We start from the raw sequence: 26,569 nt of genomic DNA on the forward strand, positions 1-26,569 counted from the left end.
GCCTATCTTCGCTGTGTGAATAGTAACTCCCCTGTTTTTGTTCCTGGATAGAGTGCTGAAAAGTCGTCTTGCAGAAAAATCATTAATGATTCAATTTCATATAAATTGTGCTGTTAAATCTCTTAACTTGTGGAGTTACAAATGTAAGTGCGTTTATGTACGTAGTGCACTTTCTCTGCGTGTTAATTTTCCACCACTTGGTTCTTGTCTGTCCGAGCAGGTTCAGGAAAAAGGCCGGGGTTTTCAGCAAGAGTCACTCGAACCTTCTTCTTCTCTTTGAACCGCCCAGAATGCGAGACTTTCACATGACGGCCCTTAGTGGCAGATTTGTCCACTATTTTTTCCAGTCTAGCATCTAAATTGCTGTCTGTGGCGTCGTTGTTCAGTTCTTTATTCCCATTGTTGGCACTGAAGTCTGGAGGTATCTCATACAGAACTTTTGCCTCGGATTTCTTTTTCCGCAAGAAGGTTAGCTTCCACCATGCAGGGTCAGCCATAACAGGTTCAGGGGAGATCGCAAATTGGCAGACCTGTAAAATGAATAAATTTTTTAAAATGTTCATGTTTTAAAAATTAAAATTAAACACACATCAGCTGTTTAATTCTCCGTGCAATTGTAAGACATTCTCATTTATCACCAAGTATTTACACCAACACTCTCATCATCAACATGGTGTTTTGCCTCAGGTTGTGTTTTTTAATGGATAACAAAAGGATATTCGGTACATTAAAGGGATAGTTCAGCCAAAAGTCATCATTTACCCATTCTCAGTCATGTCATTCCAAACATGTATGATTTTCTTCTTTGGAACACAAAAGGAGAGGTTTTGAAGAATGACCACGCTGCTCTCTTTGATACAATAAATGTAAACATTGACCAAGGGCTATCAAGCTCCAAAAACGACAAAAAAAGCTCTATAAAAGTAACATAACAATAGTCCAAATGACTTGTGCACTATATTCCAAGTCATTTTAAGTCATGCAGTAGCTTTTTGTAAGGAAAAGACATTTAAGTAGAAGTCGCTGTAGCTCTAAAATCTCAGTCGCGAGATTTAAATATGTGCGTATGCAAGGAACATGAGAACCAGTTACTTGTGGCATCATTGACATTAAACCTTGCATGACTTGTCTTGACATGCCATAGTTAAAGGAATAGTTCACCCAAAAATTTAAATTCTCTCATCATTTACTCACCCTCATGCCATCCCAGATGTATATGACATTCTTTCTTCTGCAGAACCATATATCTCAGCTCTGTAGGTACAATGCAAGTGAATGGTGACCAAAACTTTGAAGCTCAAGAAAGCACATAAAGGCAGCATAATAGTAATCCATAAAACTGCAGTGGTTTAATCCATGTCTTCTGAAGTGATGCCGGTAACCGGTTTTGGGGAGACAGACCAAAATGTAACTCCTTTTTCAATATAAATCTTGACAACAGCAGTGTCCTTGGCAATCATGATTTCAAGCTCAAAATCATGATCGAGAGACTGCAATGGCAAGATGTACAGTGTAAAAGGAGTTCCATTTTGGTCTGTTCTCACCCAAAACCAATTACATCACTTCAGAAGACTTTGAATAAACCACTGCAGTTTTATGGACTACTATAATGCTGCCTTTATGTGCTTTGTTTGGGCCTACAGAGCTGAGATATTTTGTGTTCATAAGAAGAAAGAAAGTCATACACATCTAGGATGGCATGAGGGTGAGTAAATGATGAGAGAATTTTCATTTTTGGGTGAACTATAGTATACCTTTAAGTACATGCAAGCGCAAATGAGAATGGAGATTATCAGTGAATAACTATTTAAATTTCTGTCTTTTTTGCACTCAAAGCTATTATATAGCTTGCATAGTCAAGTAGTATGGACTACTAATTATTATGGTGCTATTATTGTGCCTTTTATCATTTTTGGATCTTGACAGTCCCTGGTCACCATCGAGCATTGTCAACATTCTGCTAAACATCTCCTTTTGTGTTCCACAAAAGAAACAAAATCAAACAGGTATATAGGTGAGCAATTCCTTTAAGGCTCATTTTCAATTGCATTCTTCTAAGTGGGCTTTCCTGGCAGTAAATACTAGGTCTCTGTTAGGTCATATGTGTGGCTCCCTTCATTCAATGATTGGGTTAGAATAACAAGAGGACACCTGACTCTTTTGCTCAGCTGTTTAATTAATGAACAGCACCACTGGATCCCCTGTCCTTCCCCTGAGATCTAAGGGCCTAAACATAACATACGTGAACCAAAATACACATACATCATTCTTGATGTACAACTTTGTATTTCGTCTCTATGCTCTGATAGTCTTGCATCTTTTGTTATGTAGTATTGGACTGACAATGTATAGCTATCCTAAACATCACAAAGCATGTACATGTACGGCCCCACACACCTGCACTGTGGTAACAATAGCGAATGCAGAGAGCTGCTTTGCCACTCTAAAGTGTGTCATTTGGTCCCTTAGCAACATTGTCATGGTCAACATCAAATAGAATGTGTATAAATAAATGGGTTATTAGTGTGATGCAGCATGTTTTATAGCATTGGTGTGTAATAAGATTTCAAATATCAGATTCTAAGTGATCTTTAGAAATCATAAAAGACATGACTAGTGAACACACCCATAACTGGGCAATTATGGTTCTTTCCCGCCACATATACATCAAAGTGTCTGGTGGAATATTGCTGTCTCATAGGTTCGTGCAGCATAGAACAAGGAAATGTTCATTATTTTTATGGAGAAATCCACTAACATGACAAAACCCTGTCTAAACTGCAAACATGTTATTTTATCAGTATTTTTGTCTTGTTTTCCATTAAAAATATCTAAACATACTTAAAACAAGATACATTTACTGGAGAAATGTACTTGTTTTGATAATATATATCTTGAATTAAGTTTTTTGTCCATACTAATTGACAAAAAAACAAAAAATTATTATTGTTTTAAGCAGAAACCTAATTAAATTTGGTAACAAGAAGAATTATCATTGGGGTAATTCAAGATATAGTCTCTATAAACATTATCTTACACAATTTTGCTTCTCAAGCAAAAGTATCATGTTTTAAGGATGTTTGATGAAGAAAATGATTTTTGTAGTTTTCTCATGTCAATTTAGTGCTCAACCCTAAAACATATGATGAGTTTAGGCAATGAAAAGCATTTGTGATGGACAACTTATGACACATATTACACAAGATGTTTTTTTATAATGTCCCAATGTCTGCCGACCACAAAATAAAGGTATGCATATACTTTAACACATTGGAAAAGGGCCATTTTGTTGGGTAGCAAACACTCCGCATTGGATTTGTCACTGATCATCTGCAATTACACAATGACAGGATTCAGTCACTTTTAGAAGCAGCTACTTCTCTTTCACCTTAATTGCACTTTGTTTACTGGGCCAAGTACATTGTGGATGTAGAGGAGATCTTATTTCACTCCAAAAATGATGGTAAGGTTTAGTTCTGAGAGAGACAGGTACTTTTATCAGCAATGGTGGATTTTGGATCTGAACTCGCAGTTTATTCATTTAAAATTATTATGCTGGATTCAATTGATGATGCTTATAGAACATTAAAGGAATAGTTCACCTAAAAATGAAAATTCTGTCATTTACTTTCTTTCATCATTAAATTTTTCTGTGAAACACAAAAGGATCCAAGCTGCTTGTTTACATACAATGAATATAAATGGTGACCATGGCAATCAAGCAAGATTTTCAAGGCAAATATTTTTGTGAATAACGACTCAAATTTCAGGCTGTTCCTAAGACACCACTATCATATGGTGTCTGAATACTTGGAATACACTCACTTAGCACTTTATTAGGATCACCTGTACACCTATCATAGTGTTCCTAATAAAGTGCTCAGTGAGTGTATGGTGGACATTGAATGGATTACATCATTATGCTTTTATGTGCTTTTTTTAATGTGTGCTTTTTTGAAGCTTGACAACCCCTGGTCCTCATCCACTTTCATTGTATGGAAGAGCACAGCTCCAACATTCTGCTAAAATTCTCCTTTTGTGTTCCACGGAAGAAAGAAACTCTATGGCTTTGGAGTGACATGAGGGTCAGTAAATGATGACAGAAGTTTCATTTTTGGCCGAACAATCTCTTTAATTGTCTATGTCAAAATAGAAGCCACAGCCTAAACAGCCTCAAGGTTGGATGATCAGTTTTAAAACTAGTGTAATGTAACTTACACTACAGAATTGACAAAAATTAATTAGTCTTTCGCAATGGCTTCTTACCTGAAAGCCACCTGACTCACTATAAGAAGCCCTAAGACAGGCCCTTATACCCAGGAGGTAAATCCTTAGAACTAGATAATAAGTTACTTTGTTTTCCTCCTTATGTTACTGAGCAGCAATAAAAAAAGAACCCTCAAAGATCACAGTGTGCATCGTGCTTTGTCTAAACTTAGGAAATCACTAACCAAGTTCAAAGGCTTCCCGGTGATACAATGTTTGAGGAGAGTTGAGGTTAACCCAAGGGCAGCCAGGCCCTGCAGTATTCAGAGCAGTCATGGAGGGTGTCAAGTTTGCCTGCAAGGCCTGGACATTATATCGTTTTAGTAAGTTTCCCTACTGTTAGGGATAGTTCACCCAAAATGAAAATTCTGTCATCATTTACTCACCCTCATGTGGTTCCAAAATCTTCTGTGGAACACAAAAGAAGATTTTAAGCAGAATGTTAGAGACTGACGGCCTCAGTCCCCATCCCTTTTATAATGAACAGAATCATCATTCTTCAAAAATTCCCCTCTTATGTGCCACAGAAGGGATTTGGAACAACATGAGGATGAGCAAATGATGACTGATTTTTTTTTTTTTTACCATTTAAGAATGGTCTATTTCTATTCGTTTTTTCTTAATATGCTCTTTTAAAAAGGTATCTCCTTTTTTTTTTTAATCAGTTTTTGTTCAGGTGCTTTTCAGTTGATGTTGAAAGGGTCAAGAGTTCATTCAAGAGTCCAAGAATTTGTTGATTTGTTTTTAAGCACTGCAGACACAACACTTCCACATATTTGTTGATTGTTTTAGTGTAATATTAACTGCCTAGTGCCTTCCACAAAAAAGACATAAACTCATCAGTTATGTTTTGAAATCCCCCTACATGTTTTACTAAGTCTGATGGATTAAAGGAATATTCCAGGCTCAATAAAAGACAACATTTGTGACATAATGTTGATTACCACAAAAAATTATTTTGAATCATCACTCCTTTTCTTTAAGTAAAGCAAAAATCGAGGGTACAGTGAGGCACTTAAAATGAAAGTGAATGGGGCCAATTTTTGGAGGATTTAAAGGCAAAAATTTAATAATTAAATCGTCGTTTACCAGGATTACAAGGTTTACAGTATTACGTCATCATAGCAACTAAATTGTAAAATTGGATATAACTTTACACAGAAAAGGTTAGTAAGCGATTTTATCACACTAAAATCATGGTAACATGCATACTGTTTACGTCTTGTGGCTACACGTTTTAAATAGTGAGTATTTTAATGTTTATGGATTGGCTCCATTCACTTCCATTGTAAGTGTCTCACTGTAACCCAGATTTTAGCTTTTTTTTAAGAGAAATTAATCTGAGCGGTTGAGCTTAACTTGTATTGAACCCAGAATATTCCTTTAAGAAAGTCAATTCTAATCTTCTTTATGTAAAAAAAAAAAAAAAAAAATTTGCATAATGAACAAATATGACTAACAAGTCACCAAATGCAATTCACATTTTTCTGTCTGCCCCATTCTGACAAACAATTGGCACTTTAACAATATTTACACTTCACACAGTGTTTATGTCTGCCAAAAATACAAGAATCAGTTCTCACCTGAAAAGTGCAAGATCTTTCAAAAATGGCCTTGCTTCAGAAGAACAGGTGTCCACAAGAAGATTAAACCATTGTTGCGTTGACAGCCTGCCCCATCTGTGGAGTCACTAACTTCACTCTGCTGTTCAGGTTCAAGTTCTGAGCTTCTAATACCTTCTCACCTTTTTACTTCCTCTTCTCTTAATTAATCTCCCTGCTACTACTGAATGTACTGAACTGCTACTGAATGTCTGCATTGAGTGCAGTGTGTAATGCTACAGGTGTTCTGTTTCTCCCTTCCTTCCTCCCTCTCACTCTTTTTCTCTCTTGATCCCTCCCTCTTCCCTCTCTCTTCATCTCTCTTATTTTATCTCTCTCTCTCTCTCTCTCTCTTTCCCAGACTGCAGTCTATACAATCTCACACAAACACACTGTTTCAATCCAAGTTGAACATTAGGTCCAACCCAATGCAACATGAGTAAATGTTACAGCCATGTGATCGGAGGGGGAGGGCAGTCAATGTGAACCGACCTCATGGAAGCGTGAAGTTGCTTTAACATTTGCATGGGAAACTAAAAAGGTGCTCACCTTTCCAAATCAAGACAAAATAAACTTTTAGATAAGCGATTGTAATAGAATAAGTAAATGCAGCCTGATTCAGGCCACCGTGTGAATGGTTTGATTCTAGTTTTGGCCTATGCATATACAGTACCTATGAATTAAAAAAAGGATAATGTTTTCCCTATAGCTGTTACAGAGACCATAGTCCTCTCTCATGTTATGAGCTGCAACATCCACTCAGAAGAGGCAACAATGTATAATTTGTATGATATCCAGTGCAATCCTTTCATTTTGTGTGCTTTTAAATGGTTTAATAATTGACAAACAGCACAAATGTCACAACTATTTAAAGGGATAGTTCACCCAAAAATGAAAATTCTCTCATAATTTACTCACCCTGATGCCATCCCAGATGTGTATGACTTTCTTTATTCTGCAGAACACAAAAAGATTTCTCAGCTTTGTGGGTCCATACAGTGCAAGTGATTGATGGCCAGAACTTTGAAGGTTCAAAAAGCACATAAAGGCAGCATAAAAGTAATCCATATGATTCCAGTTGTTAAATCCATATCTTCAAAACGATATTATAGGTGTGGTTGAGAAACAGATCAATATTTAAGCCCTTTTTACTATAAATCTCCACTATTTTGAAAGTGGAGATTTTTGGTCAAAAATGACTTAAATATTTATCTGTTTCTCAACCACACCTATAATATCGTTTTGAAGATATGGATTTAACAACTGGAGTAGTATGGATTAATTTTATGTTGCCCTTATAAAGCCATATGGCTAAAGAAAAAACATGACATTAGGAACAGCATATGTATAATACCTCTTAAAGTCACCTATTATTCTGGATATATGTCTAGAATGAAGCATCGTAATTAAAAACCTTTAACACTTTACAATAAGGTTGTATTTGTTAACATTAGTAAATCACATTAGTTAACATAAACTAACAATGAACAATACTTTTGTAGCATTTATTAATCTTGGTTAATGTTAATTTTAACATATAGTAATGCAATTAAAAATAAAAAGTTGCATATGTTAACATTAGTTAACGCACTATGAACTAACAATGAACAATTGTATTTTTATTATCTAAAATTAACAAAGATTAATAAATTATGTAAAAAAAACATATTCTTTACTGTTAGTTCATGATACCTAATGCATTAACCAATGTTAACGAATGGAATCTTGTTGTAAAGTGTTACAAAAATCCTTAACATGAAGAAATTATAATGTGTGTGAATGTTCTCACTGGTTTTATTGATTGTGTTTGCAATTTCATACTCCAAATGCAGTGGTCAGTGGTTTTTATCCAAACATAATTTGCATTCTTGAATGAGGTTTTTACATAAAATGATTTTTTTGGATTGTTGGATGGGTCTTATAACAACAGAAGAACATTTGCCACCTGAGCTTGTTCACAATTTCGCCTCTGATGTTTAATTTTGCAAGGCCACCAGACAGATGATGCTCTCATTTGCATAATGTGGGGGAAATCACAGACGGATACTGGATGGCCAGCTGAGATATGAGCAGGTTTGAATGTCATTGAAAAAATATGGAAATAAAACATTGGCTCTGGTTCCCCTTAACTGTTACAGCCATTGTGCTTCACAAGACCATAAAAGAGCTTAACTGACTTTGGATAAAAATTCTGATTTCTGCTCTCGGCAGTTGGTAAGGCAGTCTTTGGAGTGATTAAACCAACTATGCTTGAAGTATAATATTATTCTATTGTCAAAGGCCTCTCCTGGAGAGGTTTACTGAGTAAGTACAGTGTTGCAGAATCCAAACATTTAAAAGCAGCTGAAGTTTAGTGTTAACTACAATCCTATCTTTGATGTTTTCATTGCATAACATTACATATGTGTCATACTGGCCCGTTTTTTAAATGTAAAAATGTGGCTGAATTGTTAGCTACGTTAAACCCATTTATTACTTATCTTTATTTGTTGATATTAACTGCCTGTCTGAAGAAATAGTTACAAATCTCTGACAATTAAACGAGGGGAAGAGTCTCTTGTCGGAAAAACGTGTGACTCATGCAGTCACATTGAAAGCCAAAGTCCCAAATTATCTAAAAATCTATAAAACCACCTTGCTCAAATATAACTAAGTAAAGAGCGGGAGATTCACTATGAATTTATGTACACAAAGTGTGTGTTGAAATACATTATGAACTCTGCAAGCATGAAGTGGAAATTCAATGTACAAACTGCAAGCAGAGAGTACTGAAAGAACAATTACATTCTGTTACTATCCACTGCCAGGTCAGCTTATGACTGTGGGGGAAAACATTTATTGAACTGAACAAGTTACTGTATAGTCACTTTTGTCCTATCATTAGACCATACTGAGACATTGGAGTCAACATGAAGGAACGTGCGGCATCTGGTGGACAATACAACTTCTGCAGTCTGTCTTTTAGTAACAAGAAAATGGGCACTGCCGTTAAAGGTGCACTCAGTATGTTTTTTTCTCATTTAAAAAGTTTTACTCCTCATTTTTTTATTTTGAAACATATGTATACAATCATGATAATTCACATGAGATGAAGACTCCAGTCATATCAGTAACTTTATACAAGCTGTTTTATTCTACATTGAGAGGTTCCCCTCATTGTGGCTGTCATGTTACGATCACATGACCATCTGAATAATACCTGTTTAATCCAGAGAAAGTTTAGCAGAGACGGACCACTGGTATTAAAATAAATGGAAGAAATTGGAACGCCCAAACGGATGTAGCAAAGGAAGTCCCGCCCTACAGGTAAAAGAGCCAATCACCTTTTAGATACAGACATGGCCTGTCAATCAACTCGAGAACGCGCATGGGCATTAGCTGAACCAGCCTGAAAATAGCGAGTTTTTAGCGTGATATGAGCTAAAGAATCACAACCAATGATACCATTGTTGTCAGATTTAAATGCTGATTTTAAATATGTTCTTTGATCGTAATCTTGAACAACCGTTTGGAGATTTCGGTCTTTCCCCATTCAATTAGATAGGAGCTGTACATGCATGCTGTATGTTTACATAGAAAACTGCTCTCCAGCCTGTCCAGAAGCGTGCCCAAGATGGCCGCCGAGTGGCTTGGCTTGCTTTGAAATAACTTTGCGTTATCTCAGTAACTGCCCTGTTGTTGGACACCTCACTCATTGACGAAATGGATTACAACGACGAACTAAAATATTACTGAGTGCACCTAATCTCTGCGCCACTAGCGTTACCAAATGGAATTGCAAAAATAAACTTTGTTTTCTAAATATGCCCCCCGTCTGCGGTTGCTTAAACATATAGGTAGTCCCGCCCCCCCAACTCACATCTTTGGTTGAATAACTTTCTGGGGGCGGGATTAAGCGGGTACCTCAAAACAAACTGAGCGATTTGTATACGGATATGGATATGGATGGCTTAATAATAGTTGTCTCTGCATATGAAGCTGAGATAGGTGAAATATTTGAACACAGAAAAAGTTATATACTTCAGCTTTAAGTTTTAATTGTGCCAGTTGTCATAATAGTGTTTTAAGGTTAAAGAGGTAATTTGTGTTAATCTATTTTATTGTAAGTTTATTTTAGAGACTTTTGAGCTCAGTGGAGATATAATATATAACATACCTGCGTTATAAATAAATTAACTTTATTTTTGTTTATTTTTGTTTGACTGATTGATTTTGATACAACTTCTTAAAGTAATTTCGAGAGACTTTTATTTTGGCATTATACGGAAGTTATACGGAAGTTTCAGCAGAGTTGGTCCGCTGTGTCTGTACGTGTCAGTGGAAATGTAAACTTGAGCTGCATGCCATGTAATCGGTTTGAGCTTAAGCATGGAGTCGTTTTAATGATTCTTTTAGCGAAATAACGACAACCGCGGGTACAGTGGAGGTAAAGCAAGAAAATACTTTGGCTTAAATTGAGGCTAACTATTTTTTCATAGTCTTTTACTCTGTTGCAAGAAAATATATATATATGATATTTCAATGCATATCATTCAAACGATATATTCTTTTGTTTTTATAAAGACATTTTACTTGACCTACATTCCTATTTTTCTTTGTTTTTCCAGTAGAGATTTTCATACAGGTTCCATTTAAATTATGTTAAAACAGGGAATAGAATGTGACTACATATTCGATATGGGGATTATTGTTACAGTGCTTATAATCTAACTTTATTGTAATCTATTTTTAAAAGATTATCCAGAATCTCCCTATTGACATCCAAACCAGTAAACTTTTAGGTAAGACTACTTTACAGTGATTTATGCACACCTACACAATTGTATACATATGAATCAAGTTACTCTGTTTTATTATTATTATTATTTATTTAATTTAATGGAATGGGGCTCAACTTTATACACATTTGTTTAGATGTGAATGAGCTATCAGACCTTTTTGCTATTGTGTTTTAATATTCTTAACCTTCACTAACTGATTCTCTAATTATAAAGAGCTGCAGTGAAACAATAGAAAGTGGAGATCATTACACAAAGATTCATTTAATGCCTTGCATTTGTCTCCATCTTTTAGACTGGATGGTGGACAGGAGGCACTGCACACTGAAATGGCAAAGTGCAGTTATGACCATTAGAGAGAAAAATCTATGCTGCCGTTCAGGATATGCCAGATAATGTAAGTAAATTAATATAATCTTACATTTTTATTATTATTATTATTATTATTATTATTGTTTTTGAGACTTTCATCCATCTGTCTTCTTGAATTTTGGATCTGTTTATTAATTTGATTTTGAGTTGACTTGAGTTTTGTATTGATTTGCAGATATCCACTACTTCCATTGTTTACAAATAATCTAAATATTGAAAGGAACAGAAACTTCCACCAAAAATGTTTTTGGCAGATATTCATCACAAACGAAAGTGATGATGAAGGCACCTGTTATCTGTTTTATTTTCTCTTTCAATGTGTAGTTTCTTTATTATTCCTAATGCTAGACTTTTATATATGCACTAATGTATGTTTTTATTTTTCGTCAACAGGACTGGCAAGAAATAGTATCCATTTATGAAAACGACAATGTCTATTTAGGTAAACAATCATCAGAATTAGTTAAGACAGTATTTCACTTTTACATTTTTTTCTTTTAATATGGTGGTTACACAGGCTAGAGGCAGTGACATGATTCTGTATATGTGTGTTTTGAACTCTAGCTGAAGTGGTCAGTCTGTTGTTCCGCAGTGTAAGTTATGAAGGACCTGCTCTAAGGAAGCAAGTGTCTAAAGCTCAGCAGCTGCAGCAGGAGCTGAGCCGACGAGAACAGGAGTGTCAGAGTGGTGCTGCTGACACGAGGGAATGTTTTTACATGGCCTGTAAACAATACGATATAAAGGTAAGACAAGGAGCATCTCACATTGGTGATGTTTTTTAATACTGATGTAAAATCTTAAAATTGTAATTACAATTATTTTAGTTCAACAGAGAAAACCCATACTGACCTAAAACATGACTGTTTAGCATAAAAGTAATCCATATGACTCCAGTGGTTAAATCCATGTCTTCTGAAGCAATATGATAGGTGTAGGTGAGAAACAGATCAGTATTTAAGTCCTTGAGGTGAGGAAGCTCTTTCTCTTCTAGAAAACTCATAGACACAAAGCCAGTTTATCAATGAGCTAATGGAGGTACAACAGTTAACTCTTACTATGATGAGTATCAAATAAAGTGAAAATTTGAATCCCTACTTAAACCAACCTAAGTGTTTTGTTTTTGTGTTTTCTTTGGGTATGTTGGAAATGTTCCTGTGTCAGCAGCTGAGTGAGATGAGTGAAGAAGGTGACATGGTGGCCATGAGTCAGTTCCAGCTTGCTCCCTCAGTGATCCAGGCTCAGACTCCCAAGTGCATGCAGGTCATGCTGGCAGAGGTGCGTGGCCTGCTGAACAGGCTCACCATACTACGAATGCAGCACCTCTTCATGATCCAGGCATCACCATGGTAATTACACCCTCATGAAACTTTCACACAGTCACTGGACTCCAACCATCTTTCCTTACTCATTTCACCTATATTTTATTCATTTTTAACAGGGATGCATTGTATATCAGAGATCGTATTGACCAACATTAGCATTTTTATATTATATTATATTTTATATTAAATTAGCTGCATCAACCGTATCAGGCTGAAATTGGGAACTAGTGATATTAGGGCTGATTTTCTTCAAGTTCAAACTGTAGACTTTTTTTATGCCACATTTTCAAAGAATAAAAACTGTTATTCATCTGTGGATGCCTGGTATCTTGCTGGCTGGATCTGAGCTTTAAAGTGAATTCTTTTTTATATTAATGCATAACAGTGTACACTCACTGAGCACTTTATTAGGAACACTATGGTCCTAATTAAGTGACCGACGTGGTCTTCTGCTGTTGTAGCCAAACCACCTCGAGGTTCGATGTGTTGTGCATTCTGAGATACCATTCTGCTCAATACAATCGTACAGAGTGGTTATCTGAGTTACCGTAGCCTTTCTGGCCATTTTACCTTGACCTCTCTCATCAACAATGCATTTCCGTCCACAGAACTGCCGCTCACTGGATGTTTTTGGCACCATTCTGAGTAAAATCTAAAGACTGTTGTGCATGAAAATCCCAGGAGATCAGTAGCTACAAAAATACTCAAACCAGCCTTTCTGGCACCAACAATCATGTCACGGTCGAAATCACTGTGATCACATTTTTTACCCATTCGGAAGGTTGATGTAAACATTAACTAAAGCTCCTGCATGATTTAATGCATTTCACTGCTGCCACACGATTGGCTGATTAGATAATCGCATGAATAATTAGGTGTTCCTAATAAAGTGCTCAGTGTGGATTTATAATATAAGCCATCATACTGGTTATCGACCAGAATTTCTATAACAGTGCATCCCCAGTTTTTATTGTTGGCACAGGATTTACTCATTAACTGTTAAAACAAATTATGTAAAAATACCTATCTACTAGCTAAAAATCTTCCAGACAGATACTGTCAACTCTGGTGTTCTGTGTTTATGTCTCAGGTATGTGGAGCGTGTGTCTGAGTTACTGTGGCAGAAACTCAAGCAGGCTGATATCTTAGTGCTGAAGCATGGCACACTGTCTGAAAAACGACAGGAGTTTCTGGAGGAACAGGCCAAGCTGGAGCCCCGCATCTGCTGGCTACTCGCACCAAGGAACTCCAGAAACTGGTACAGCAACACAACATAAGATGTTCACAAATTAGTAATTAGTATAGATAATCTAATTTAGTATAGACTGAAACTATTATCAGTATATATTTGATCATAATGCATTTTTTGTTATACAACAATGTGTTTTATGGTCTTGCCACTTTCTTGTTTATGTTCCTGTCTCTGCAAAAGTGAAAATAATAGCAGAAGTTTGATTCCTGGCATGTATGCACTTCTCCCTATTATGTAAAATTAAATGTGCAAAATTCTAAATTATAACAGTTCCAGTCCTCTAATTTTATTGGGCAAGCAGCGTTCCAATAGTACTGGGATTTTACACAATCTGTGTTCACTAGCTAATAGCTGTGGCTAAGTGTCTATACTATAAACCTGAAATACCATATGAAGCCCATGCTTGCGTTCTGCGCATGCGTCAAGCATGTACAGTGAAAAAGAGTTCTATTTTGGTCTGTTCTCACCGAAAAGCAACTGGATTGCTTCAGAAGACATTGATTAAACCACTGGAATCTTATAGATTACCTTTATGCTGACTTTCTTGGCACTGTCCTGCACTTGTCTTGATTTCTTCTATTTTTGTGTATTTTTCATTCTAAATTGTTTTAGATCTTCAAACAAGATATAACATGAAACAAAGGCAACCTCAGTAAACACAAAATACAGGTTTCATATATATATATATATATATATATATATATATATATATATATATGCTTTTTTATTGAAGCAAAAAAGTTATCCAACACCTATACCAACCATGTGAAAAACTAACTGCCCCCTTAAACTTAATAGCTGGTTGTGCCACCTTTAGCAGCAACAACTGCAACCAAACGCTCCTGATAACTGGAGATCAGTCATTCACAACACTGGTGGAATTTTGTCCCACTCTTCTTTGCAGAACTGCTTTAGTTCAGCCACATTCGAGGGTTTTCGAGCATAAACTGCCTGTTTAAGGTCCTGCCACAGCATCTCAGCCAGGTTCAAGTCAGGACTTTGACTAGGCCACTCCAAAACTTTTAATTTAGCTTCTTTTGAGCCATTCAAAGGTGGACTTACTCCTATGCTTTGGATCATTGTCTTGTTGCATAATCCAGTTGCACTTGAGCTTCAACTCACAGACTGATGACCGGATGTTCTCCTTTAGGATTTTCTGGTAGAGAGCAGAATTCATGTTTCCCTCAATTATTGCAACTCATCCTGGCCCTAAAGCAGCAAAGCATCCCCACACCATCACACTTCCAATACCATGCTTGACCGAAGGTATGATGTTCTTTTTGTGGAATTCTGTGTTTGATTTACGTCAGACGGGACCCCTGTCATCAGTCCACAGAACATTCTCCCAAAAGGTGTGAGGATCATCAAGGTGTGTTTTGGCAAAATTCAGACGAGCCTTAGTGATCTTCTGGGTTAGCAGTGGTTTTTGCCTCGCCACTGTTCCATGGATGCCATTTTTGCCCAGTGTTTTTCTGACAGTGGAGTCATGAACAGTGACATTTATTGATGCGAGAGAGGCCTGCAGTTCCTTGGATGCTGTCCTTGGCTTTTTTGCAACTTCCTGGATGAGTCGTCGCTGTGCTCTTGGAGGAATTTTGGAAGGTCGGCCACTTCTGGAAAGGTTCACTACTGTGCAAAGTTTTCTCCATTTGGAGATAATGGCTCTCACTGTGGTTCCAGAACCTTTGAAGTAGCTTTGTAACCCTTCCAAGACTGATGTATTTCAATCTCATTTTTCCTCATAATTTCTGGAATTTTTTTCAACCTTGGCATAGTGTGCTACTGGGTGAGCCATCCTCATGCTGCTGAAAAAGTTATATTTAGGTGTTGATTTGATTGAACAGGGCTGGCAGTAATCAGGTCTGAGTGTGTCTAGTCAAAGTCTTTCTAGCAGGTCCGTCCACTGTCGGCCATCGTTGGAACGCTCTCGGGAGGCTATTTCCAGTCATGCCAGTGCAGCTCTTATCTACTTCAATGCAGAAAAACCAAAATCTAAAAAACGGTTGGTCAAGATTACGATCAAAGAACATATTTCAAATCAGCAATACAATCTAACAATACTGGAATCATAAATTGTGATTCTTTACCTCACATTATGCTAAAAACTAAATTTTCCCGGCTTGTATAGCTAATGCGCATGCACATTCTAGAGTTGATTGACAGGTGATGTCTGTATCTAAAAGGTGGTTGGCTCTTTTAACTGTAAGGCGGGACTTCTTTCTACATCCGTTGACTGTTGGGCGCTCAGCTCCTTGGTTGAGCGTTCAAATTTCTCCCATTCATTTTAATAGAAGTGGCTCATCTCTGCTAAATAATCTCTGGTCTAGTCCAGCTGAACCCTATTGTGAATGCAGTTTCATAGATTTGGGGATTTAGTTCACACAGGCCCAGTTGGTATTGGATAACTTTTTTTCTTCAATAAATAACATTATCATTTAAAAACTGTATTTTGTGTTTACTCAAATTGTCTTTGATTTATATTAGATTTTATTTGAATTTTTGAAACAATTTAGTATGAGATATATACAAAAACAGAAGAAATCAGGGGCAAATACTTTTTCACAGCACTGTAGATGTAACACAAAGTTATATTGAAATTGTCACTGAAAATTCAATGGGAGAACAACAGAAGTCTGTTTTATAGATTTGCTAGTGTATCTGTAAACATAGCGTGAAAAATTATTTTCATTAAATAACATCCCAGCCTCAAATATTTTTAAGAAGACAAATTGAGTTAATAGTCAAAGAGAGCTAAAGCCTTTTCTGTTTGATTTTCTGATGTGGATAATCTTCATAGTGAGTGTAACGTTTACTGCAAACTTAATCCTGGACTGGCCAAAATTACAAATAGGGTTAACGCTTTCACTTTCTCACAGATTGAAGCTGACATATCAAAGCGATATAACAACCTCAACCTCATGGGTGTTCATGTGTGAACAAGAAGACAATTTACATTCTGCACAGATGTATCATTTCATTAATAAATCTTTCTCATTTAAATGGAGTGGGTAACTGTTTGTTGTGATTCCTTTTTTTTAATTTTTTTATAGTGCAATAAAATGTTGCAATCAAAGCTCCTTGTATATTCAAAGAAGGCTGTAAATAACTGGGACTTGTACAGCTGGCTTCATTTGTTTTTAAGAGGTCAAAATTTAAATATACTATTACCAGGCCCAATTTTGGTCAAGGGGGGAAAAAAATGAATCTCTTTTACATGTAATTTTTAGATCAGAGATTTAAGTGAATTTTTAAAAGTGCTGCTCTTTATAAAGCTGCCGTTTTGAGATTATTTCAAACACCTAACCACAATGATTTCTTTCTATATTATTAATTTGCATATAATTGTAATGGGAAGTTCAGATAAACACAACCAGAGATCATTTAGCAGAGATGGGCCACTTCTATTCAAATGAATGGGAGAAACTGGAACGCCCAACTGCGACCAATGGTCAACGGATGTAGAAAGGAAGTCCTGACTTACAGTTAAAAGAGCTAATCACCTTTTAGATACAGACATCACCTGTCAATCAATGCTTGAACACGCATGCACATTAGCTATATAAGATATGGGGGGGGTGTAATATGAGGTAAAGTATCACAATTTATTATAACAGTATTATCAGATTTTATAGCTGATTTGAAATATGTTCTTTGATCTTTTATCGTAAAACCGTTTTTGAGATTTTGGTCTTTCTCCATTCAAGTAGATAGGAGCTGCACTGGCATGACTGGAAATAGCTTCCCGAGAGCATTCCAAAGATGGCCGACAGTGGACTGACTTGCTAGAAAGACTTTGACACAACCAAACATGTCTAACCTTATACAGTATCTCCCCTTGTGCTTTATCACTATGTTGTCTCTCTCTTGCCCTGGTGCGACTGGTTTAATCACATGGCTGGTACACATTGTGCTCACAAGGTTGAGGATCTAATGGACTCTAATTTCAGACAAGGCAACATATTGCGTGTCTTGGTAGTGTAGACATGGCAAGATTGAAAGGGATGAGTGAAATTTCTCTCATTTACTCACCCTCATGCCATCCCAGATGTGTATGATCTTCAGCACAAAGATTTTTAGAAGAATATCTCAGGTCTGTATGTCCATACAATGGTGACTAGAACTCCAAAAAGGAGATCAAATCAGCATAAAAGTAATCCATCAGACTCTAGTGACTTCATCAATGTCTTCTGAAGCGATCCGGTTGGTTTTGTGTGAGAAATAGACCAAATTATAACAGTTTTTACCATACATCTTGACAGCAGTCTCCTTGGCGATCATGATTTCAAGCTTGATTACACTTCCTATAGCACCATCTAGCGATCTGCGCATGCGTCAAGCATGTACAGTGAAAAAGGAGTTCTATTTTGGTCTGTTCTTGCCGAAAAGCAACTGGATTGCTTCAGAAGACATTGATTAAACCACCGGAATCTTATGGATTACCTTAATGCTGACTTTATCTCCTTTTTGGAGTTCTTGTCACTTGCATTGAATGGACCTACATAGCCCAGATATTCTTCTAAAAATCTTTATGTTCAGCAGAAGAAAGGAAGTCATATACATCTGGGATGGCATGAGGGTGAGTAAATGATGAGAGAATTAGTATAGTATATTATATGAGTGAACTAACTCTTTAACCAAGATATTATCCATGGCATTGGTTTTTCAAAATTGTAAAGCCCTGCTCCAGTTTTACACATGCATGAATGCATGCACACGCATCCATTCTCTCTTCTCTCTGTCTCCTCCTTTCCCCCCACTGTCTCTGATGAAGCTATAAGAAGAGGGTTGCGCTTTGCCCAATCATCGTCTGTGCCATCAATCAGGCCAGACAGGCCACTGTTTACTGACACAGAAGCCTCAAACAGCAGCCATTACAAACACTTTGTTTTCCTCCCAGTAGACAAGACCGCAATAAGACAAAGGTCTAACCATTTATCAAACAACCAACTGAAACATCATCCTCATACTGATTAGTAACCAAGACTAAAATGGTCACTGGGTGACTGATCAAACATCTTTTGGGTCCTAAAAGCTTAAATTTGCTTTTCAAAAATCCCCTTGTTCCCAGCAGTGGGCAGATGCTCAGAGGCAATGGCCAGGGTAAGACCCAGACTGCTGTGGCCCACAAGGCTGAGGTTGCCAAGACAACTGGCCCAGCACCCCTGCTGTTGTAACTCTGCCTGTGTCGCTCAGTCATTGATTCTCTCCATCTCACCAGCTCTCCACATGCAGGTTGTATTGTTCTCAATGACCCTCAATGAGAAGGCATTATATACAGTAATAAACCTTGCATCGCTTCTACATCCATTTCATTCGTTCCATTGTGTCACTTATTGAGACAAGATAAATCATTTTTAAACAAAATAAATAAAAAAAATAGCCACATATTGCTTGCTTGAGTTTTCATTATTTAATAACAAAAATCTACATACATAAAGCTATGTTCTCATAAAGACCATCAAAGAACATCTTCAAATAAGAAAAACATTGAAAATACAATGTAAATAATGGTCAAACCCTACGGCTTTCCTTGCGCACTGATATTTTCTCAGTCTACACATCTGTTAAATACAAAGTATTCAAAAAAATCTGACATTCACAGGGACACATTATTATATCTAAACATCTTAATATTCAAGCACTGACTGCTCATAGCGGCCAGTGGCCTTTGTGAATGCAACATTTGGACTTCTCTGGAATCACTAATTTGCATTTTCACATCAATAACGCCACAACCGTCAGTAGCCAAGAGACTGCTGCAAGAGATCATTGTGGCTTTCTTTGAAGACTGTCAAAGCACATTAATTTCACTCAAGTCCATAACCTTTAATTATAATTAACACAGAATAAGGCTAGTTTAATGCAGAACACAAAACTGATATCCACTAACCATACATTTCAATCCTCGTCAATCATATCTAAGTGCAGACTGCTCGACCTGGGGCTTGCTAGACTATGAACTCTAGATTCATATTGGCCTGAGAGTGAAGGTTTCTTCCTCAACCTCTTGGCTTCATTTTGCAGTTTTTGTCGGATGTAGCCCTTGATCTCTGCATCAGTCTTGCCAGGAAAGAAATACTGAACAGTTCCTATAAGGAAATTATTTCAGGTAATAATATTAGTAATCTTGATTCTTAGCAGTGTGTAAGAAGTGTAACTGAAATGAGAGAAGAGCATCTTACTCAGGATTGCCTGAACCTCTTCGCTGGGAAGAGCAGGCTTGGGTTGGCCCCTTTTGTTGTACACAACTCCAGAAATGGAGTGTGAAGCCAGGCAGTCTCTCTCATAGAGTCCACGGAGCAGGTCGTTGGTAAGTTTCTGAGCGGTGGTGCCCGTGTTACATCTCTCCAAAAGTTCAGGAGTGATGAACTGAGTGGAACAACAACTAAAATTACTTGTATAAATATTAACACACCAAAAAAATGTTCAAGTGATCAGAACAGGAGACCAGGAATCAGTTGACAATACTGGATGTAAAGAATAAAAGTACTACATTAATATGTTCATGAACTGTAATTTCCAACTACCTCAGTGAAGAGCCCATCCCTCTGAGCATTCTGAGTAATCTCATGAGGTTTCTGTGTTCCTGGCCCCTGGTTCACCCACTGCCCATTTACAGCAGCTGGAGCAGACAGTGCATCTGGTATCACAGCATCTGCCTCAGCTGGTGCCTGTGCTATGCCTGGGGAAACTGAGAGAGAAGTCCCATTGTCCCCATTTGACCAAATCTGGGTCTTCTCGATCAGAGCTTCCAGGTTCCTGGCCAGCTTTCCACATGCTGTTGTGAGTTAATCAAAATAGTACATGAGGCAGTTTGTGCTGTGTTAGATTTGATTGTATGCCAATATTGTTGTTAGTAAAGACAGTAAACCAGACAACAATGAGAGTGTTTACATGCACAATCTTACATCATTTATGCTTAATATACTGACAACATGTAAGTTCATGTAAACAAAAACTGTGTTCTTCTATCAGGTAAAGGGGTGATTCTCACGAAACATGTAAACAAATGTATTGGTCCTATTATATGCAAAAACAAACAAATAAGGAATTATATTTTGGCTATAGAAAATTAAGCCTATTTTAGCACCATTAAAGATTTTTTACCATGTGACTTTATTTGTATGATAGTGATGCACATTCTAACCCCCAATTCTCATTAAAGATAATAATTATGATCATTACTGTAACGTGAAAAAAAAAGATATATTATTTAAACTGTAAATATTTATACATCATAGTAGTTCTCCCTTGGTACTGCCTTTCATTTTCACTAATTTTAATTAAGGAAATTATTGTACAACAGCATCTTTTTTAACATGAATCTGTTTAGATAATGAGAATTCTCATTAAAAACAATGGGAACAGTAAAAGTAAAACCTCCGAATGTGTTAAGGTAATGAGAATTGGGGGGTAAAATGTGCTTAGAGGAATATTCCAGGTTCAATACAAGTTAAGCTCAATCGACAGCATTTGTAGAATAATGTTGATTACCACAAAAAATTATTTCTCTCGTTCATCCTTAAAAAAAAAAAAGCAAAAAAAAATCGAGGTTACAGTAAGACACTTACAATGGGAAATAATTGGAGGGTTTAAAGGCAGAAATGTGAAGCTTATAATTATATAAAAGCACTTTCATTAATTCTTCTGTTAAAACTTGTGTATTATTTGAGCTGTCAAGTTGTTTAAATCATTATTTTCACAGTCGTTTTAGGGTTTGTTGACATTACATCATCATGTAAAATTGGATATAACAGAGAAGGTTAGTAAGCGATTTTATCACACTGTTTACGTCCTGTGGCTTTACTTTTGAAATAAGTATTTTAACGTTTACAGATTGACCCCATTCACTTACTCTGTAAGTGCCTCAATGGAACCCAGATTTTTTCTTGTTTTAAAGAAAATGAGTGACAAGTCGAAATTATTTTGTGGTAATCAATACTGTCAAAAATGCAGTAGATTGAGCTTTACTTGTATTGAACCCGCAAAATTCCTTCTTAAGTTTCCTGAAAATAATGTTACAATGCAAAACTCATAATGGTCCTAAACAGGGTTGGGAGAGTAACTTTTTAAATGTGTTCCACTACAGATTACAGAATACATGCTGTAAAATGTAATTTGTAATGTATTCCATTAGATTACTCAAGGTCAATAATGTAACCTAAATACTTTGGATTACTTCTTCAGCACTGGTAGATTTTTCACTTATTTTGACTATAAAAACTCTGCCAGTACAGTAAGACAAAATACACATGTTAAAAATACATTCTCTGAAAAACCTAAATATCTTATGCGGCAGACTGATCTTGTTTTAAGGATTTTTAGATATTGTTACAGAAAAACAATAAAAAAAATTAAAAAACATCAAGAAAAAGATTTTTGCCATAATATCAAAGGTTTTACTAGAGAGAAAAAAATTATGATCTAACATGGATTTTCTTGATAAAAAAAATATGATGGTGCCAGGTAACAGGTGCAGGTAAAATGGCTAGAAATAGCATTTTAGCTTAGCATAAAGCTAAATGTTCACATGACAATTTACACAAGATTTATTTCTATCTCTGCTGCTCCAAACTTACTTTAAACTTACTTCTCTTTCTGTTCATATAAATTTAACACATCATAAGAAATTGTTTCACCGCGTAATCCCGTTACATGTATTCCGTTACTCCCCAACCCTGATTGTAAATGTACACTTAATTTTCTTTATGCAAAATATAATTTTTATATTGATATGGGGTTAAATATGACCAGGATATTTTACTGAAGAATGTCCTGAGAATCACCTAAATTAGATCAGAAACAGTTAAAGTAAAATCCGATTGCCACACGTCGATTTTTGCCCGATACCCCAATTTTGCTCTGCATGAAAACACCCTTCTTGCATCTAGTAGCTAATTCAACTACGCATGTCTGTTTATGATGTCAAAACCATTTCAAACACAAGGTTCACTTGTACTTGTAAACACACTTGTTTTTTTAATTAAAAAAATATCTAAACACAGCAAACAGACAGAGCACTTGTCTGGGTAGGCATACCCAGAGTTTATAAGCAAATTACAAACCTTTTGTACCAAAAATGACATTTACCTGTAAGGCACCTAAGTTGTTCCTTCAAGTCCTCCATTTCCTTCTGCATGCATATGACCATGGCAATGAGCTCCTTTTTCGAATATGACTGTAAATAATGTGCCTCCTGCCATCACAAACATACACAAGCTTAGGTCTATAATGTCAACAAGCAAATGTCCCGAATACAGAGTGAACAAGCACAAGTGATTTTCATCCTACCTCAGACTCAGAAGTAGGAGGGCTGTCAGTGTAGAGGTCTGCGGAAGAACAATCCAGCTCATTAACCTGTCATGACAAGAAAGAGTCCTAATGTTTCTGTTTGTGGGAGAACTCATATTAAGGTTTCACAGCAGTTACAATAAAGTAACTGGTATTTTCAGTGTCAGAAACTACCATGGTACGTTTTTGTGTATGTGACGGTGTGAAACTCTACAAACTTTAACATTTCAAAGTACAAAACTTTTAAACATTTGGTGAGCTTGAAGGGAAATGGTTACTAGCTTTAGATGGAGAACGCCTGATGAGGCTCCAATCAAATGGTGTATTGTACCATGCTTTACCCTATTGTTCTCCATTAGCGGCCAGGCATGGCTGTCTGCTCTGCCTCAACCCACCGCTGCAGGAAAGCGTTCTATCGATGTATATGGTGTTTTACCAAAGGCGCGAAAGAGTGTAGTAGTCAACCAACAATAGTCAATTGTAAGTAAGATTGTTGTGCAAAATGTTTGTAACATCCGACGAGGAACAACTACGACCATCAAAACAGAAAGAAAGGGTTTGCGGTCCATTTCCTCTGCCATAATGCCTTAAAAATACAAATATAACACTGATACTTAAGAAAAAGCCCAAACCTTCATGTCTAACTTCTGAAGCCCGCTGTCGGACGATTCATTTTCTTCTGTTTTCTCTTTGGCAGGATACATTTTTCTCCGTTTCTGTGCACCGTTCTGTTAGACAGTCGGGTTGACATGATATTAATTATTCTTTTGGGATCACAAATATGCCATTAACAGTTACAAAACAAATAATGAGACATTAAACACTTTAAAAAAACAAAACACGTTTTAATCGATTATCTTACACTGAAGCAGTCCGGTTTTTGTTCCTCTTCCTCTTCATTCTCGTAGTCAAGAATTCGCTGGGCTTTTGTTTTCCTTCTCATTTCTCTCCCATTATTTTATTTGCGAGCGAGAAAACGGGGCTCCACTCTGCATAATGCACTTCCGCTATATTAGACTAAAAATAATAATACTGTCTATCCTTCTTCTTGAGATTTGGACACTAATGTGTGCTGACGATCTATTACTAGAGATAGCGACAGCTCTTTTTCTTGCGATTATTCTACTTCAGCTCAAATACTTGAATGAATCAATGGAAAGACGGCACTTTACCGAGAAATTACTGGGAACACATTTGAACCAAACACACTGTAGTGTAACGTGGCAAAAGCACGAGTCCCGTCTCGACCGAATCTAACGGCAGATCCTCAAAACAACAGGAAATCCCTTGCTACATTTTTACCATGGTAACACTAATTTCCGCCTAAATACCCTAGTTGCTACAGTTATGGGTACTGTGGTAAAAGCACTATAATTTAATACAGAATCCCCAGTGTAAGGAGCTTTCAGAATTTTATTGTATTTTATTTTTATGGATGGGTGGCAAATACCAAGTTACGACAGTTTTATTGTAGTAACAGTAACTACAGTAATTATGGTATGTTGGCGGAAACTATGGTTACCATGGTAAATATTTATATGGGGCGCCCTTATAAATACTGTTTCCCTCGATGTTTAAAGTATTGTGAGTACGTTTATAAACAAACGGGCATTTCCATTGGTGTTTCTAGGAGTATTTCTGTCAACAGTCTTATTTACACGTTTACAGGTTATTTAGTCTGATTATTGAGAAAGTTAGATTCGTCATGCACCCTGAGTCGTCAGCAAATAATGAGTATTACTTTATAATAATAATAATTCAGCTTTGTCTTTGGTGTAAGGAGAATAACTTCACACTTAATATCAGATTGCAGCATAAAAGAGAAAAAATATATATATATATAAAGGGTATAGCTTCAAAAACTCTACTTTCAGATGCCTACAAAGATTTACAATGTTAATCACCCAAAATAGGCTACAAGAGTTACTATAGTTACAGTAAGGCTACTACAATAAAGCTGTGGTAACTTTTTATTAGCCACCACTTTTATCTAAAAAAAAAAAAAAAAAAGCAAAAATCAGTTATAGTGAGGCACTTACAATGGAAGTGAATAGGGCCAATTTATGAGGTGTTTAAAGGCAAAAGTTTGAAAATTGTTTATAAAAGCACTAACATTAATTCTTCTGCTAAAACTCAAGTATTATTTGAGCTAATAAGTTGTTTAAATCGTCATTTGTACAGTCCTTTTTTGGGTTTTAGGGTTTGTTGACATTACAACGTCATGGCAAAGTAATTGTAAATTTGGATATAAATTTACACAGAAAAGTTTAGTAAGCAATTTTATCACACTAAAATCATGTTAACACATATATTGTTTACATCGTGTGGCTATACTTTTGAAATAGTGAGTATTTGAATGTTTACGGATTGGCCCCATTCACTTCCGTTGCGGGTTGTGAGGGTTACTTTTGAAATGTATTCCACTACAGATTACAGAATACATGCGGTAAAATGTAATTTATAACAAATTTCGTTAGATTACTCAAGGTCAGTAAAGTATTCTAAATACATTGGATTACTTCTTCAGCACTGGTAGATTTGTACTTGTTATGACTGTACACAAAATAATAACAGTAAAAAAAAATCTGCCAGTACAGCAAGACAAAAATACACCTTTATTAAAAATGCATTCTCTGAAAAAGGCCTAAACATTTTATGCAGTTAACTTCTAAAACAAGAAAATGCCAATTGATCTTGTTTTAAGGGTTTTTAAATATTTTTACAGAAAAACAATACAAACAATTCTCATCAAGAATAAGATATTGCTCTAATATCAAAGGTCTTAGTAGAGACAGAAAAATTATGATTTAAAGTGGATTTTCTTGATAAGAAAAAATATAGTTGTGCATGTAAAATGGCTAGAAATAGCATTTTAGCTTAGCATGAAGCTAAATGTTCACATGACAATTTACACAAGGTTTATTTCTATTTCTTCTGCTCCAAACTTACTTCAAATGTACTTCTCTGTCTGCTCGTATGAATGCAACACATCTTAAAGTTTCACCACTGTTTAAACGCTTCATAATTTATATGGATAAATGTTTTCCAACTAAATGTACTAAATATTAAATGAAACAAATGACAATAAAATGCAAAGTAATCTCTTCAGTAATCAAAATACTTTTTGAATGTAACTGTATTCGGATTACCAACTATTTAAATTGTAACTGTAGTGGAATACAGTTACTTATATTTAGTATTTTAAATACGTATTCCCGTAACATGTATTCCGTTACTCCACAACACTGATTGTAAGTGCCTCACTGGAACCCAGATTTTTGCATTTTTAAAAGAAAAGAAGGGGCAAGCCCAAATTAATTTTTGTGGTAATCAATATTATGCCACACATGCTGTCGTTTGAGCTGAACTTGTATTGATCCCGGAATATTCCTGAAATGATAATGAAAAGTTTTTTTTGTTTGTTTTTGTCAGATTTATTGTCAAAGGACCTGAATATGTGTTGGAGGAAAATGTCACAGAATGCAGCTTATGCACAAACCTAACTGTCAAGATTTAGTCCTTAGAGTCTCCCTTGATCTTTGTGTATTAGTAGGCTAAATTATTAGTAGCCCACATTTGTATGGTGATGCTTCTAAAAATTAGTTTTCAAAGCCTTAATACATAAAGTCATAGTGCATACATTGATAAGGGAAGAAGCTACACAAGAGAAACAGTAACATTATTTAG

The 26,569-nt window shown here is 36.1% G+C and overlaps 3 protein-coding genes across 10 annotated transcripts; 1 reads left to right on the forward strand and 2 right to left on the reverse strand.

Annotated features, from left to right (window-relative positions):
* Positions 1-182: 182 nt before the first annotated feature.
* Positions 183-497, reverse strand: prr15lb (proline rich 15 like b). The gene has a single exon (XM_051667351.1). The coding sequence runs from the start codon at positions 495-497 to the stop codon at positions 183-185; it is 315 nt and encodes a 104-aa protein (XP_051523311.1).
* Positions 498-9,768: 9,271 nt separating this feature from the next.
* On the forward strand, positions 9,769-18,905 carry cdk5rap3 (CDK5 regulatory subunit associated protein 3). Of its 8 annotated transcripts, XM_051666873.1 has the most exons (9): positions 9,965-10,293; positions 10,603-10,648; positions 10,941-11,042; positions 11,193-11,302; positions 11,411-11,459; positions 11,582-11,760; positions 12,179-12,363; positions 13,430-13,597; positions 18,660-18,905. In XM_051666873.1, exons 4-9 carry the CDS (start codon positions 11,294-11,296, stop codon positions 18,763-18,765), a joined length of 696 nt encoding a protein of 231 aa, XP_051522833.1. In that variant the 5' UTR covers positions 9,965-10,293; positions 10,603-10,648; positions 10,941-11,042; positions 11,193-11,293; the 3' UTR covers positions 18,766-18,905. The 8 variants fall into 8 exon arrangements, with proteins under 8 accessions (XP_051522827.1, XP_051522828.1, XP_051522833.1 ...); XM_051666867.1 differs by lacking the exon at positions 9,965-10,293 and adding an exon at positions 9,769-9,854 and having other exon boundaries at positions 11,193-11,459; XM_051666868.1 differs by lacking the exon at positions 9,965-10,293 and adding an exon at positions 9,806-9,944 and having other exon boundaries at positions 11,193-11,459.
* Positions 18,906-18,986: 81 nt separating this feature from the next.
* si:ch211-194k22.8 (uncharacterized) lies at positions 18,987-24,270 on the reverse strand. The gene is made up of 7 exons (XM_051666861.1): positions 23,745-24,270; positions 23,515-23,610; positions 22,883-22,948; positions 22,682-22,787; positions 20,119-20,369; positions 19,774-19,960; positions 18,987-19,680 (listed from the first exon to the last, which is right to left on the reverse strand). Exons 1-7 carry the CDS (start codon positions 23,823-23,825, stop codon positions 19,490-19,492), a joined length of 978 nt encoding a protein of 325 aa, XP_051522821.1. The 5' UTR covers positions 23,826-24,270; the 3' UTR covers positions 18,987-19,489.
* Positions 24,271-26,569: the final 2,299 nt, after the last annotated feature.

This window comes from Myxocyprinus asiaticus, chromosome 32 (assembly GCF_019703515.2).
Source record: "Myxocyprinus asiaticus isolate MX2 ecotype Aquarium Trade chromosome 32, UBuf_Myxa_2, whole genome shotgun sequence".
Taxonomy (NCBI): Eukaryota; Metazoa; Chordata; class Actinopteri; order Cypriniformes; family Catostomidae; genus Myxocyprinus; species Myxocyprinus asiaticus.